The 17421-nt window shown below is 35.7% G+C and overlaps 2 protein-coding genes and 1 pseudogene across 3 annotated transcripts; all 3 read right to left on the bottom strand.

The window, feature by feature from the left end:
- Positions 1 to 1861: 1861 nt before the first annotated feature.
- On the bottom strand, positions 1862 to 4677 carry LOC116122138 (sugar transport protein 7). The gene is made up of 5 exons (XM_031408040.1): positions 4509 to 4677; positions 4146 to 4372; positions 3473 to 3792; positions 2656 to 3279; positions 1862 to 2494 (listed from the first exon to the last, which is right to left on the bottom strand). The coding sequence occupies exons 2-5, from the start codon at positions 4288 to 4290 to the stop codon at positions 2057 to 2059; spliced, it is 1527 nt and encodes a 508-aa protein (XP_031263900.1). The 5' UTR covers positions 4291 to 4372; positions 4509 to 4677; the 3' UTR covers positions 1862 to 2056.
- A 2520-nt stretch (positions 4678 to 7197) lies between these two features.
- Positions 7198 to 11509, bottom strand: LOC116122139 (adenylate kinase 5, chloroplastic). 2 transcript variants are annotated; one of them, XM_031408041.1, is made up of 19 exons: positions 11275 to 11509; positions 11079 to 11189; positions 10619 to 10747; positions 10388 to 10522; positions 10121 to 10267; positions 9882 to 9956; positions 9695 to 9788; positions 9588 to 9610; positions 9351 to 9479; positions 9226 to 9261; positions 9069 to 9149; positions 8854 to 8992; positions 8487 to 8566; positions 8344 to 8409; positions 7987 to 8016; positions 7800 to 7909; positions 7589 to 7726; positions 7454 to 7483; positions 7198 to 7369 (listed from the first exon to the last, which is right to left on the bottom strand). In XM_031408041.1, the coding sequence occupies exons 1-19, from the start codon at positions 11473 to 11475 to the stop codon at positions 7345 to 7347; spliced, it is 1779 nt and encodes a 592-aa protein (XP_031263901.1). In that variant the 5' UTR covers positions 11476 to 11509; the 3' UTR covers positions 7198 to 7344. The 2 variants fall into 2 exon arrangements, with proteins under 2 accessions (XP_031263901.1, XP_031263902.1); XM_031408042.1 differs by lacking the exons at positions 10388 to 10522; positions 10619 to 10747.
- Positions 11510 to 13014: 1505 nt separating this feature from the next.
- LOC116122142 lies at positions 13015 to 15251 on the bottom strand (annotated as a pseudogene).
- Positions 15252 to 17421: the final 2170 nt, after the last annotated feature.

Consider the following 17421-nt stretch of genomic DNA (forward strand, 5'->3'; position numbering starts at 1 on the left):
CAACCATTGAAAGGAGGTAGCCCTCTCTCCCATTTTCTCTCTACTCTCACACCATCCTTGGTTTATTGAATCAAAGTTTTCTTTGATTCAATTTGGTTCTTGAAGCTAAAGAGGATCTAACAAATCTCTTTTTAGCTCTTTGGGTTATCTTTGTGTGGATTACTACTGGTTCGATTCTATTTTGAATCGATAGCGAATCCTAGTCAGAAATAAGTTTGAAAGAGCCTCCAAACGTGTATATGAACTCTAATCTTTACTTTGATCATTTATATTATTGCATAATTTTTTATTTAACATATAAACTGTATAATCTGTACTCTGATTTTGGGCATTAAGGGAATCGATTTGTCATTTAATTTTAATATTTCCACTGTGTTGGATATACCGATTCCTTACACAGCTTTGAAAGTCCAACCGTAAGGATCTTCTCTGTTGAACACCGACAACTCCAATTTCTTACTCTTCCTCTTATCCTTTGAACTTTCTGTTTCCTTAGTTTGATCAACCACGCCGTTGTCGTCGCTGTTTGAGTGCTCACCTTAACTCATCTTGCCTTAATCGTGGCTAGTACTAGCCTCCATTTCCTCCTTCAACCTCATCCATTCTCGAAGCTCAAGGAGGTAACCCTTGATGCTTCCCCACTCTTCCTTCACACTCCCCGTTTCCTTCTCTACTCTCCCCATCTCCTTCTCTAATTACTCAACATTCTACTCCATTTTCGATTTAGTCATTACCAAAACAAGGCTCTAATACCAATTTGATGGAACTTCCTACCAATCTCACACAAACCTATCAACACAATAGACAAAAATGGCAGAAAAATAAAGAACAATGTAATTTTGAAATAATTCGTAATTGTATTAATGGAATGGAAATGACAATCACCAGAACAATTATCAATAAACAAACGAAAGTAATAGTCCCAACAATTCGAGGAGCAGGGGGCCTCCTTTAATAACTCTTAATAATCTCTGTATCTCCCTAAACTCACACCTCTCTTTTATACTAATCCTTTAACTGAATTATTCCTCCCATTAACCACTTGATTCTTCACACGCCAATAACCCCTAACCAACCTCCACTAACACACATGCACTCTCATGCCTTTTTAACCTTATGCCCTTTATATTGATACACCTTCTTAAGGGGAGGTCTATCATTTTGCCATTATGGTGCACGACTAGAGATCCTGAATTTTTTTTTTTTTTCCTTAATGATTGAGGGTGTTTGGGCCAGTTTAATTGCACCGGATTAATCCTTGGGACCCTATAACTACTAGTCGGGTAAGAGCTTCGGTGGGTGGCCAAGAGCCCTTATCAAACCACTCGAACTCAAAACCCCTTGAGTAATACATCCAAGAGTCTCTATCGAACCACTCGACCATCCAAAGGTGGTTGACTAGAGATCTTGTCCTTTTAAACATTAGGAAATACTCCCCTTAATTATAAATTTCTAACCCTGAAATAATGTTTTTTTACACCGAAACGAAAATACCCATAAGGGGACATTAACTTAAAGTTATTGATAAAACAATATTTATATAAAATATACACATTCGGCCCTTACATAGTTTAGAATGAGAGGGGTCTATCCAGTAGTTTAAAACTGCAGGGTCTGGAAGAGTAAACCCAAACTCTAGGTGGGGGAAATGCAATCAAAGGGGTTATTTTTCCTTTAGAAGTGATTATAAGATGCAGAAGCACTTGCAGGTTCAAGTACAGTACTTAAGCATGAGTTAGATTAATCTGGTGGGAATGTTAATATCACTTAAAAGAGATGAAAATATGCTTATTGCTCTTTGACAATACATGATTTTGAGAAAAATATACAGTAGCTTATCAAAATCATCACAGAATTTGGCAGAATATTATTTCTCAAAGGATGCGACTTAAAACTCTGGCTGTGTTTATTGCTAGTAACTTTTGGGTAAATTAAGCTAAAAGACTCTGTATATACAAATTATTTACTTGGTTAAGACATGATTACAAGTTTACGACATCTCTCAGTTACATCTTTTCTGTGAAGCTAGCTCAACCTGCTTCTGCTGTTTTCATTCTTATGTACCTTGAGGCTGCTCGTATTGGATATCCGGCATGATCTTTTTCCAGAACCAGTGCTTTCTCCACAGGAGTATCATTTCTTCAATTGGAACTCCCTTGGTTTCAGGCAGGAAGAAGAAAACAAATATGGTCATTATGATAATCCATCCAGCAAAGAACAGGAAGATCCCGAACTTGAGCTCGCAGAGGAGGGAAAGGAAACTCTGCGCTATGATGAATGTGAATAAAAGGTTTACAGCAACGGTGACACCTTGTCCTGCTGATCGCGTTTCTAATGGGAATATCTCACTTGGCACTGTCCACCCTAGAGGTCCCCATGACCATCCAAAAGCTAATACAAACAGGCAAATCACAATCACCACCAGTACCGAAAAGCCTTTTGACAGCTCTTGATTGTTGCCAAGCTTTAGCCCCAAGATTATGGAAACTACTACCTGTTTGCATACAAATTAAAAAGAGAGAACAGTTAGAAATGATGCATTTTCTAAAATGAGGGGATTGTGCTCAGGATTTCTGGCATGTTTTGATGGTTTTATTTCTACTTGATACACCAGTATGAGCTAATGTACAATGACAAAGTGTGTGCAATATTTACCTGGTATGTAATCATTTGTATTCCACCAGTGATAAGTAACAGTCTACGGCCTAATCTATCTACAGCTGCAATAGAAAGAACCGTTGATGATGCTAAAACTGCTCCAGTTAAAGCTGAGGAGTAGAGAGAAGCATTTCCCTCGAACCCCATGGACTGAAACAACACTGGAGCATAGAAAAGAATTGAATTTATGCCTGTGAGGATCTGAAACATTGGCATGAAGATTCCCAAAACTAATTGCGGCCTGTTCCTTTTCTGAAGGATGTTTCTGAAAGGATGCTTTATAGAGTTAGACAATTCACTTGCATCAAGCATATCTTGAAACTCAGCGTCGACATGTGTGGTTCCTCTGATTTTCTCTAAGAGTTTTCTCCCTGTCTCCAAATGTCCCCTTTCGATCAAACTGTTCGGTGTTTCAGGAAGAAATAGCCCTCCCAGAGTCATAATTGTAGCTGGAAATGCAGCTAGTCCAAGTGAGAGCCTCCATCCCCATTCAAGCTTCTGTGTTCCATAATTGATCATGTTTGCTGTAAATATTCCCAGGGTAGTTGCCAACTGAAACATCATGTTCAAGGCTCCTCGAAGATGGGTTGGAGCCATCTCTGATAGATATAGCGGAACAGCCTTCAAACAACATTAAGTTAGCTATTTAGCAACACTACTAAACATTCTATTATCTTTGCATCAATCACATTTCAGAAGCAAGTCACTAATTGATTATTGCCTCAAGCAACACATTCCTGTTAAGATACAAAAACAAGCAATTTCTTTGCCACAGAGTTTACTTCAAAAAGTAGCTCCAAGCAAAACAGGATACCTGATTTCCGAAACCAATGCCAATGCCAAGCATAATCCGACCCAAGAGGAGCATTGCTAGGTTGACAGCTGCAGCATTTAATGTTGAACCTATAAGAAAACTGACCCCGCCAAAAATTATACTTGTACGGCGACCGTAATTCCTCGTAACTGGTGCTGCTATTAGGGATGCAACCAAACCAGCTAGGTATAGAGAAGATGTAAATGCTGCAAGCCCTTGATCGTTGAATTTGCAGTAGTTGTTTTCATGTGCAAGACCCTTTTTCTTATAAACAGCAGGGAAGAATTTCTTAAGAAATGGATCCATAGATGTCACCCCTCCTGCAAATTGTGTATTCCACTAGAATCAATACAGGACTACACAGTGTCAAACACTTCGAAACAAGCAAATTCAAATCACAAACCTATAAGTTAATTTCAGAATATGGAAGAATATATTCATTTTGTACATCAATTGCATACTAAGTATATTTTGTTCCTCTCCTCAGAATCAGAATCAGAACCACAACAAAAGTTATGTAACTTTCATGCAGATTAGCATACTAGTTCATTTCTTTCTATGTCTAAACATCATCAGTTCCTCTTCTAGCTAGGGGACCAAAAAGTAAAACAAAAAGAAAAGAGCGGTAAAAAGTGTTGATTTCATGAACATTTTTTAACAGGAAGAAGAGTACCTGAAATTCCGATATCATAACCAAAAATTGCCCCACCAACAGCAGCCACAAGGCAGGCAATAACCACATAAAATGTAACCCTCCCTTGATATTGTTCAGCCCTCTCCTTTGCCACACCAGCTGGTCCGATATGCCCTCCTGCCATCTTCACAACTCCTCTCTTTCTCTTCTCACAAAAACCAGATCCAACCAATCAAAACCCTTCAGTTCTTCCTCATCATCATGAACTGCAACAAGAAAACCTTTCTGGGTTGTCAACCATGAAATCAAATGAAGTTAAACTGCTCTTTTTTTTTTAATGAAACAATGGTTGTAAATCTTTGGTTTTTTTATCTTTGAAGAATTTCTACCATACTTAACAACCTCACAAACATTACAGCGCACATTCATGTGCTTCAAGTTAGCATCTAGTTTTTGAATCTTATCTGCTTCATTCTACGTCAAGCGATAAACTCAATGACTCCTTAAATGAAAATTAACAAAAACGCTCTATAAATTCAATACCAAAATCTCTTTAAATAGTATAGTTTTAGATAAAGACAAAAGTGACGCGTAATTTGTAAGATAAAATGAAACAGGTAAACCTCAAGAGACAAAACAATGTCTATTATTATTAAAACAAAATGGGTTGGAAAAGCATTTGCTTCACTTTTTTAACGATTTCTCAACTTGAAAGTAGGAAAATGATTTTTCAATGAATTTCATAATCATGTTTTTGGGATCTTTCCTCCATTTGTGGTGTGATAGTTTTGGTAATTTCTACCAGTTTGTGTTTGTTTCATTTATGATTCTGATTCCCACACCAAAGTCTCAAGGTGCTGTCTTCATCCATCAAATTATGTGCTTCCATTATAGAAATAAGTCTTGTTTAAACAATTAAAACCAAAATATAATTTTTTTTTATCTTTCTAGAGAGTATTAACTGCATTATGTTGTGATACAGTAAATATAGGCTGACAAACAAGTTTTACCAACTTTCTCTTACAAATGCGACGTAACAGTTTGTAATTAGTCAGATGAGATTTATTATTGAACAGACAAGATCTATTACGAGTTGACTAATTGAGAGCTGTCACGTCACATTTGTGAGAAAAAATTAATAAGAAAGGTTTGTGAGCATAATGTTATCCGTTGCAGTAACGTCAACGACGCAACATACTATCGTTTATTAACTTAATGTCACAAGATGTATAAAAGAGACATTTGAACTTTGTGATAGAAATTTAATGCAAGATTTTGAAAATGGTGAGTATATAGAATTGAATGGTTGTTACATGTTCCATCAAAGAGGTATAACCCCACCTCTTTAATTACCTATGAGAAAGGTGGACCAATTGATGCCTTGTTTGTATTAATCAAACAACCTTTATAAAATCTTTAATGGAGAAGACAAAGTAGGCCATCAAAGACTTATAGTTCAGTAGCTTTCATTGCATATACTTTTACTTTTCTAAAGTGTTTGGTTCGCCATAAACTTTGGATGATATATGGTGGGAAAATGAATTCTTGGTTTTTGCTTCCTAAGTTCATATCAAGATTGTGACAAATATTGATAATAATATAAAATATTTTGATAATAAAAGGAGAATCGGTCTCGAAGAAATTCCCCTTTTCGATAACCAAGTCATAATGACAACCAAGGGCGGATCCAATCTAGTTTTGGGTGAGCCTTCAATTTTTTTTAAAAAAATATAATATATACAATTTTTTGATTTTGATCCACCTTAACAAAAATATAAATGGACAAATATATTAATATGTAATTAATTTTTATTTTGGCCTACCCTAGCAAAAATTTATGGATCCGCTGCTGCTGATGACAACAATGTATCTTTCCGAAGATAAAAAATCCCAATTTTATATCTTGAATGACGTTTCATATAATAAAATAATCGGAGTTCTTAAATTATGAATAAGAGAAGCAATAAAAAGGGACATGTAAGATTAGTCAAAACATTGATCATCAATATTTATCATATTAAATCAACCCTTATCTTATTGTTTAATTTAAAGTCAAGATAATTCTATTGGAAGGTTATATATTTCCTTAAGATTTTTTTTTTTTTCCTAAATTGAAATCATTGGTTGTTCTTATTCCACTAACATTAAAATATTCTTGAGTCACCATCTTTTACCTTATCATAATCCTTATTCTCATTAATACCATTCAAAGGAGTTTATTTATTTTTTTTCTTAATTATCATTATTAATCATTATTTACTATTATAAGATTATAATGATAGTGTAATCACAACACCAATAACTTTTTTTATAAGATTTTATAACGATGAACTTGTACCAAAAAATACTTGTGAAAAGTAATTTTTAACGATAGACTTGTAATTGTGAAGAACAAAAAGAGACTAGAATCACGAGGGTCATCTACAGTATAATCACAACATCGAAGATTTCTTTACAAGATTATAACGACGGATTAGTAACAAAAAATATATGAATAATAACTTTCTATTTGGATTTGTAACTGTGAAAAACTAATGGTGCATTTGGTTTATTATTTTGGATAGGATTTTGGGAATAATATTGGATAGTTGAATAAGAGAGTATTATAAGGTAAAATTTAAAAATTTATAAAAAAAATCCCTAGGTTTGTTAATTTAATTAAACACCCCAACATATAAAATGACAAAAACACCCCCACCACCCGCAGTGCCAGATTTCGACCACCACCGCCGGAATTTGACCGAAAAATTGCATTACGACATAGACCGGTCGGATCTGTGTCGTAACGCGTCAATATGGCCTTTTCCGGCCAAATCCACCACGGATTTGGCTGAAAAATGCCAGATTTACAGCCAGATGTGGTCGTCGATGGCCGGAAAAGGCCAAAGAAGTCCATCTTTGGGCGACGACCAGATCGGTGAACTACCGGCCAATTCTAGTGGTGGTGTAGGCCGTTGTACAAATTTCAGCTACCACCGACGGTGATTGTCGGAATCTGGCAAGTATGGGTTGATGGAGGTGTTTTTGTTAATTTTAAACTTTTTTTTCTAAGGGTATTTAATGAAATTAATAAACTTAAGGGGTCTAAAAATAATAAAAAAAATATAGTAATATTTCTGGAATAATGTGCCAAACAATATTTAAAGAATAGGATGGGGAATATGAGTAGAAATAGGGAGCCAAACGCACCCTAAACTTCTTGCTGATGCATACAGTATATTTACAGATGTATTTCTACTCAAAATACGCCGCTCAAGAAGCCCCTACGAGAAAAATGAAAAAGAAAATTGTATATTATCGATCAACATGAATGCAATTAAACACATATATGGATATTGCTAGCTTACCAGAATCCTGAGGCTTTCTTTGCTTGATTCCTGCGAGAATAGATTAAAGACATGATTCGTTTGGGAAAAAAAGCAAAGACAATGTGAATCATTTCAAAAATAACTACGCGTAATCTTTGAATGCAAGTTAATTACCTCGGTTTCCCTAAGAAGGCGTCGTTAATTTCATCTGAATTTGGCTTTTCTGGAAATGTAGCCAAGATCACATACTTTTCTTTGCCAGGAGCCTCATCAACCCTCTTGTACAACTCATAACGATACGGATAAGACATCCTGGAAATGAGAAAGGTATCGAATTATAAACGTTGTCCACGGGAGAGTGGATACTGTCAAGAGATAATGTTACCTGAGAGCACCCATTATTGGATATTGAGTTCCCATATAATACAGAAGTCGAAAGAAATAACAGCTCTCGAATGAAGCAGCATACACCAATCTCTCCTCCCTACCCATTGTCTAGAAACAGATGGACTAGTCAGGCACTGGCTGGTTGCTAATAATGTCAATTAGTTTAAACTTTCTGGCTTACTTACTTGCATGATACCGCTCGAACCCGGTAAATCCTGAATTGAAATAGTTTCAGTAATGTGTTAGCTCAACATACAAGAGAACCGATACATGTTTTTTACTTGAAAGTGGCTGTTCAGGATGTTTCTTGATCTGGCATACTGTGACAGTAAACGCGGATTCCTTGTAAAGTAGCTAATGAGGATGTTTTATGTTGTCAGCATTGCGTGCATATTTTAATTTAATTATACGTCAAGTTTTGGAACCATATCATCTATAATCCTGCGTGTGCAAAATGCAAGCTAGATATCTCTCCTAGTTCCAGATACGAAAATCTTTATGCGAGAGAAAATTTAGCTAAATATCATGTGAGAGATTATAACCTTGAGCCTCGGGTTGATAAGAATGACCGGCCTCTGCCCAGCAACATCAGTCATAGCTCTTAGATCCTACATATTCAACCACAAGTTTAAAATCTGACAGCTCTCAAATTGCAAAACAGAACATCTAAGCTCAAGCTCCTTACGTCTATAATACAATTCCCTACGGCATTTTGAGGAGCCACTAAGATGAACATGTCATCTTGTTCACCAACTTCTTTGGCACCTGCAGTTGCAAAATAATAAATCATCAGCTAACCAAGCTATGCATACAAATAAATATATTATCAGTAGCAACTAATGCATGAAATATCTATTTATTTTGCAAAACGTAAGTAACAATAATAATATTTAAGAAGTGAACATATTCTTTTGTACAGTATTGCTAATCTCAACACTCCCCTCTCATTTGTGGCCCTTTTTTGTCAGCAAGTTACATATATATATATAAGTTATTTTTTGGAAAGAAAAAAAGTAATTCAAGTAGGAGCTGTACATAATTTGATCCTGTACCTATTGAGCCGATATTGATAAAGGTCCCCATAGCACCTTCATTACCCCAATCCATGAACTCCAAAATCTTACGAGTTCCAGCAAGTTGCAAGGGCATTCCAGCAAGTGCCCCTTCACCCATAGACCCTTGAACACAGACCTTACAGACAAAAAGTCAAAGGAGTTAGATAATTAGCCGCAATGTCTAACTTCTCCAGCACTAACTGGTAAAATACCTTGACACGTTTTCCATCATCAGCAAATGAAAGAGCAAGCACTCGAACAAGTTCCATTAAGGTCCCTATTCGATAAACATCCTGCACATCATAAAATAAGGTTAACTCCAGACATGTTGATAGGAAAGTTTTGGTCTCTATAAAATTGAATCCTTACCATTTCTGGGTTCAATTCTGGAATATTAATATCCACCTGTCATTATTGACTATAGAACGTCATGCCTTCTGGATTGAAGGTAATTAAATATCTAACAGAAAAGATGTATGTACTAATAATCTGACCCTTAGTCGTGTTCTTCCATCGTTTACCGCTCTCTGCGTTGCTTGCAGCACATCATCATAGAAATAATTCCTGATTTCTCTAGAGTGAGGAATATTATTCAATCTAGTTGGAATTCCTTTCCAACTATCCTGTTAAATTTAAAGAAGTAAGAAACGATATACTAAAGACCTACATTTAGACACCTTATCTACACCGAGAATTAACATAGATATCAAAAACAATATAACAGAGTATACCTCACTTTTGAGAGCTGGTTTCCCTGACACATAGAAGGAAACAAAGCATCAACAAAATTAATGTACTGCAACCCTGCATAATGCAACTCAAATGCTAGAACATTTACCGGATGTTGCTGTTTTCACTTTCTCTCCTTGTGCTTGAGAGAGCAAAGATTCAACATCTTTGAAAACCATTTCTTTTGGCCGGTTTCCATTAACCTGTACTTTAAAATGTCAGTGCAAAGATTGACAGATATTCATATTACAAGGTTCAACGATCAAGTTATAACAACTTATTGAAAGTTCAAGTACCTTCTTCATTATGTTTGAGTAAGTTGATGAGATTGATTTGGCGTTTTGTTTGTATATATCCAGCCGTGATTTCACCTACAGAAAAAATTCATAAAAAACATGTTAGATACAGTGGCAATTGCATGACATAGATAACAATGATGACCATGTCTCAGCAATGTGTCTCGAAAAGGTAAGGATAAACAGTATGCAGATTAATTCAACTATATGTATAGATTATAAATGATATCTGGACCTACTTTTTCCTCAGTGTCATCAGGACGGGTAACAAGTCTTGCTTTAATTTCCTCAGTCTCTGGAGGGAAATTTTTCAGATGGTAAATCTTCCCAGTCACTGGATCTAGCTTTCTCCCAATACATCTGTCGATTAGAATTTCATCAGGAACCTGGGTATTAAGAAATAACATCATGTAAAAGACATTTCATTTCACGAGAAATGTCTGCTTATGACCAGTTAAACCATTTTCACCATAGCAATGATAGCAAATATACAAAAAGTTACATACATCTAACACGACATAGACATCTGGTCTAATCTTCAATTTTTCAAGACTCTCAGCTTGGGAAAAGCTCCGTGGATATCCATCCAAAAGCCACCCCTTTTCTTTAGCATCTTCACGCGATAATCGAGTTGTTACCATCTACAGAACAGAAGATTTATCTTCCAACATATTCAAGACAAGAGAATAATAAAAAAAGAAAAAAAACTCATGACAGTGAGTGAATTATTGTATTACAGCAGTCACAATTTCGTCCGGAACCAGTTGACCTGCATTCATGAACTCTTTTGCCTTATTCCCAATTTCTGTCCCAGCTGATACTTCAGCTCTTAACAAATCCCCAGTTGATATGTGTACCAACCCGAACTGCAGAAACAAACCATTTAATGTTCAGCATTAACCTGCCAATTATGCAACTTAATTTCACCTCAACGACAAAGACTATCACCCGAAAACTAGTTGTACAATGAGCAATTGTGTTACCATGCACAGCCAATTCATAAAAAAACATTACAAAATCACATAACATTGAGACTTTATGACCATCAAAATGACTGATAATTAAATACCCTTTTCCCTTTTTGAATGAATAATCATCAATAACTATACCCTTTGATTCAATCCACAACCTAACAAATTTTCGTCAACCCTTTTGACTGAAAAATGAAATTACAGATACAAAACTTGATTAAATTACCTTTTGAACAATTAACTCACACTGAGTCCCCTTCCCTGAAGCCGGAGCTCCTGATATCATAACCTTGAGTGGCTGATTAGTGGAAGCACAAGTGACCCTGAAACTCAAACCCTGCAGCCCAAAACAAAAAACACATTAATCTCTTTCGCGTATTTTCTTGCCGGGGGGATTGTGATATATGTATATGTATAAGTACCTTAGTTTTGGTGGGGGAGGTGGCATGGAGAGGGGAGAAGGACACATTAAGAGGGGTGAAGTGAAGCGAAGAAGAAGAATGAAAAGAGAGAAAGGAAGAAGAAGAAGAAGAAGAAGAAGAAGGAGGGAGAAGGGAGAGAGAGGGAGTTGAATGGAGATTAATGGAGGAATGAAGAGAAGAAAGTAAAGAAGAGGGCTGCATTTTTGTTGTTGGACTTGAGAGGTTTTGTGTGAAAGAGGAGTGTTGTTTGTAAAGTAGTTGATTTTAACGGATAAACGGTCACCACACCTTTTATTATTATTATACCATCTTTAGAGAAAAAAATTGTTGAAGGAAGATATTTTATTTATTTATTTATTTATTTATAAACCCTGTAATTGTCTCTCGAAGACAAGATCTTAGGGTATAATTAACTCCAATGACTAAATGATTTATCATTGGACCACAAGGGAAGAGGTTTTTGAAGGAAGATTTTAATAATCTAAATGCGGTTTTAATGATACATTAAAGATATATAATACATTAACTAACCATGAGCAAGTTTCACATTAAGCGGTCATACGAAGGATATAATAATTAGAATATCTCAGTCTAACATCTTAATGCAATTTATGTATCCATTTTTGGAGGATACAGGCATTAACATTATGGGTGTTAAAAAAAATACAAAAACTGAATCGAACCAGTTTTCTAGTTACCTGAAAAACGGGTTTGGTTTCGGTTCAAAGAAATACAAAGACCGGTTTTCTAGTTCGGTTAACAATTTACGGTAACCAAAACCAGTTTATTATAAAAATAACAAAATATATAATAAAAACAATAAAAATCAAAATATACACCGGTTTACTAGAAAAATAATAAAATATAAAATTGGTTTAAATTAGGAAATAAAAAATAAGTTAACGGAAAAATAGACTAACCGAAAAATTGGTTTTCCCCTTAACCGGTTCGCCGAAAAACAAGTTCGGTTTAGAAAATCGGTTAACCTGTTATGAACACCCCTAATTAATATTATCATCATAAACTACAGTGTCTTTCTCATACGGTATTGTTTTCTCGTGTGTATTATAATTACATTAACCGGTCGTGTAGATCCTTTGAACAGATCTTTTTACAACCAAACATAGATATGTTCGGTTCTATCCAACTTGTAATGATATTATATCAGTATCATAGAATATAATAATCTTTCACAACTTTAGATCCCTTATAAGGAACCTTGTAGTTCATTAAATTGGCCATTCTAGTTTGGTTTGAGATATCAGCTTCATCAATCAGCAGGGCTACTTCACAGCAAAGTTGTATGATAAACATTAACATACCAATTTCACATGAGTTTACATCGCTATATCATTACATTAATGTTAAATTTGTAAAAACTCATACGTGAAACTTGTAAACCAAAAACGTAAAACAAGCAAAAGGCACCAAAATGCAATTCAAGGCAGCCAAATTTGTGAAACAAAAAAAGATACTGAGGTTTGCTCCTTGCATTAGAATCCATAAAGATTTGAATGGTTAAGCACATAGCACTTAGAATTCAAAATGCCAAGTTACAAACTAGAACCAACTAGATCAGCCTCTAATCCGCAAGGATGCAAATACACTATGGTATAACACTATCATGCCATGATCTCAATGTAAACAAAAATTAAGGAAAGCTGGACCAAATTATTGATATTACAATTTACTAAGTTCCTATCAAAATAAATTTCGAAAATAAAAGTAAAACATGATAGACTTCCATAAAGGTTGCTTTAATCCGCCAGTGAACCACAACTGCTCTTCAGAATGCTAATATCTGGAAAGGGGAGAGGTCTTCAGTCCAGTTTCACTGAAGAGAACAAGTAATGCACAAACCAGAATGAAGAAAGGAATCCAACTGTGCCTGTTGCTAGCATGATTGCTATGACCATGACAAGAGAGTATCCCAAATAAAGAGTGGCCGAGACAGGTCCACTCAAACTTCGAAGATCAAAAACGAGATAGTTTATGGAGTACAAGAAAATGTAGATTGCTACTGATCCTGACGCAAAGAAGGATTTCCACCACCATTTCCAGTCCTCAACACAAAGATGCATGTATGTGAGAACAAGAGACACTTCGGCGCAAACCACCACAAGCAGTATCAAAACAATCAAGAGGAAACCGAAGACATAGTAAACACGACCCATCCAGATGCTAGACATGATAAAGAAGAGCTCAATGAAGAGGGTACCAAATGGAAGAGTGCCAGCACCAAGAACCAAAAGCCAAGATGGGTATTTCTGGGCCGGGATTTCACGTGGAATCTGGTTGGTTCTAACAGGGAATTCAATATGAGGTGCCTTCGCCCCAAGGTAACCGCCAAATAGGGTAAGGGCACAGAGATACAGAACCATAGCAGAAGCAGAATAACAAACAAAGAGAATGGAATGGCTCCTGTGCTATGACTACCCCACAACAGGAAATTCAAAGTTTTTAAATCAAAAAGGCATACCAGGAAGAAACAAGCAACCCTCCATGCCACAGAAATCCATCCTTTAAGATCACCACCGCCAATTGTCCTCCATAGACGAACAGCAACATAGCCACCTGGAACACCAAGAATCATGTAGAAAACAGCATACCTCTGATAAGAGTTCCACGGGAAGCTGGTGACATGAATCCAAGAGCAGCAAACAAAATAGTCACGACAGCCCCGAGAATCTGAACTCCATCTCCAACACAAAACACAAAAGTCCAGGATTGCTGGGGGCACGGAAAACTCCCCCACAAGCTTCCACCCACAACACTCCTGTTCATCTGTGCTTGAGCTTCCTTGTCAAGCTCCTCATACCGAGTACTCCCGCCGAACAGTCCTCAAAAAGATCACAAGAACAATACCAGCAAGGAAAGTATACCATAAGAGAATTCAAGATCGAGAACCAATGGACCTTTGATCCCTCCATCTTCAAATAAGCGTCCCAACGGGATGGCACTTGATATCACTCTATCAAGTTAACCTCATAAGTAACACATTGGTTGACCCTCCTTAATAGGCATAGACACAATGTTCGAATCACATTTAATCTGACTCGGGTACTTGCCATATATCTTCAAATCCTTCACCAAATCTACATTATGCATCACACTACACGCACAACCTCAAATCCAACAACCATATAACCCGGCACATCAGATCCCTCCTCGCTTTCGTGGAATCACATCAACCGCATCGCCAGTACCCTAACACGAGCAACATTAGTTTCCTCATACTTATGGACAAGAACCTTAAACTTCAAATGATTAAACACATAATACGCATCTTGATACTTAACCCCAACTGAAACCCCGTCCACCTCAAAAGATGCCAGCCTTCTTGGTGTACCTTATCGCTGGCAAATTATCAAGGATCAAATTAACCTGATACATCTCATCAATCCTCTTCTTCAACAAATCGAAATTATCTTTCGATAACGGATCCGTTTTGCACAAAAAGATATCACTTTCATTGGTGTACATCTTAAACCTATAGGGAGAATTTTCAATCCTATCACCCATCAAAAGCTCACCAAGATTCTCAGCACTATCTTTGACGCCCTCTTGAGGCTTACAAAAGGGCAAACTGTAATAACTAAAGGGCATTTCGGTGTCTATGGAAGTGAGTGAATTAACTTTCACAGACAACGCATCGCCGACAACGTATTTGTGAGGGTAGCTACCAGGCAAGTAAAACCCATAACAAAAGGATTGAAATACAAAGAAAACAAACAACACCCAGATGCTAAAATTGCAAGTTAAATCCATTCTCGATCAGTTTTGGATGAATTCAAGGCAGATCTGGGAGACCCAGATCGTGAAATGAATGGAAAAGCAAAGATATGAAATAGTAAAAGCAATATACAATCAATAAATGACGAAATAAAGAAGGTTAGAGAGGGATCTGGATCTGACTGACCTTTGAGAGAGATGGAAAAGTGAGAGTCTCTGTGAAGAAGGAGAGATTTCTATGAGAGAGTTTTATATGGGATGGATTTGATTTTGTTACCATCATTTACAAGTTCTGCTGTTTTGGCCTTTCACACCCTATTGGTTACTTAAAATAAATCATTTAATAGTAAACTTAATCATACGTGTTTGTTTGGCTGAGTTTATGAAAATTAGCATATAAGCCGTTAATATTTATAAGTTAATTTGAGTTTATAAGCATCTGAAATTGTAAAGAGTTATGTGTTTAGTTAAATTTGAGTTTATAGGTTGTGGTGGTATATCTTCATCCAAACAATAATAATATTTCACATGTTGGTGGTGATTTAAAAACCAGAACAGACCAGCCTGTCCAATCGGGACTCGACAGCTTCTCCAATCCGGTTCAGATCTTAGGAGGTTTTTGTAATATTTCAAAATTATAAGGGTTAATTTGTAATTTTATAAAGGTGTTTTAAAAATATGTCAAAAGTTTAGGATTAATTAGTAATTGTTTGGGGCATTTTTGAAATAAATAAAAATTTTAGGGACTAATTCAAACTTTTTAGGAAAATTTTTGTAATATATTAAAATTTGAGGGATTAATATGTCATTTTAAAAAAATAAAATTGTCGCTGACGTTATCAGTCCAACTGACCGGTTGGACTGGTTGACCCGTGACCCAGACAGCAAAATGGGTTGCTCTCCAGTCCGGATTTTAAAATAATGGTTGGTGGATCGACATGGTAGAAAAAGGTTCATTAATGTCTTGCCAAACTTTGATTACAGCTAAAGAAGTTGGATCTTAGGTTCATGGATCACAAAAGTTGTTTAATCTTCTTTGACTTTGTCATGGGATGTTACATTAAATCATATGTATAATATATACATTTGAGCTTTTTATATCATAGCTTGCTTTAGCTTTAGCTTAGGTCTAACTCTACTTCATACTAGAACAAAGTAGAACTCATTTGAAACTAGAGTCATATAACAAAGTTTTAAGTTATAGCACAATAAAATCAAGATCTAATTTCATCCCACATGTTTATTTTGCTTTCTAAATACATTTTTGACAAGTTTCATGTGCCCTTATGTTTCATATTTCTTGATATGTACAAAAAGGTCAAAACAAAAAGGTCTTAAATAGATAAATATATCGCATCATCTATAAATATGTTCCATAAAATATATATGAAATACGATTTTGTTGGATAAACTTTTATGTTTCAAATGAATAACGTGATATGTATGTTGTATCCAATACTTTCTCGTAATCGAAACAGATGACATAGTTGAAAGGCTTAAACTCACCAAGAGTTTAGTGAGAGAAGAAGCAATTTAACCGCTACAATTCATCATATTGTGATTGAATCTTGAAAGAGTGAAAGTTACGTTACATTTTCATGATGAAGAAAGCATACCAAAAGATAATAAAATATGGAAACTTCAATAGGAATTCTGTGAATGGTTAATGTGAAATGTGAGGATTCAATCATAAGCTTTTATCACATTTCTTGCCCTTTTCTATCACATGGCCAAGCACTCAAAACCAGAGATCCATTCAAATCCTTCACAAGGAAAAAAAAAAAGAAAAAAAAAAAGGAAAACGGCCCTTCATATCACATTTCTTGCCCTTTATATCACATGGCCAAGATTTGGCCATTATTAATGACCAAATATGACTAAAGATCTGGTTGTCAATGGCAAAATCTTTGACTATAGATCTTGTTTTTTCCGGTCAAATCGACATATAAACGCCCAGATCTAGCCGGTTATGCTCCATTACGGCGACTTCCGACCACCCTCCGATGGTGGTGGCTGACTGCCGACATTTAATGAGTGGATAAATGTGTTTTTGTTAATTTTTAATGTTTTATTGGAGGGGATGTTTAGCTAAATTAAAAAACCTAGAGTGTTTAAAAATAGTTGAATAGAATAAGATTGGATTTTAAGAATACAGAAACAAATATGTATTTTAGGTAGGATAGGATAAGAATAGGAAAACAAAAACACCAAAAAATATTCTCTAAATTCAACAAGCATTCATAACAACTATTAGCAAGTACTGAAAATGAGGTAATTATCACTCAAAAAAATGTGAAACTTGTGAGGGAAGATATAGAAACCTGTCAAGGGCATTTTCATGGTTTCCAAGAAGCCAATAACAAAATATTTAATGCATTGCAACTTGCCATTTGACTTGTGATAACTTGAACAAGC

This window comes from Pistacia vera, unplaced genomic scaffold, assembly GCF_008641045.1.
Source record: "Pistacia vera cultivar Batoury unplaced genomic scaffold, PisVer_v2 Contig132, whole genome shotgun sequence".
Classification (NCBI taxonomy): domain Eukaryota; kingdom Viridiplantae; phylum Streptophyta; class Magnoliopsida; order Sapindales; family Anacardiaceae; genus Pistacia; species Pistacia vera.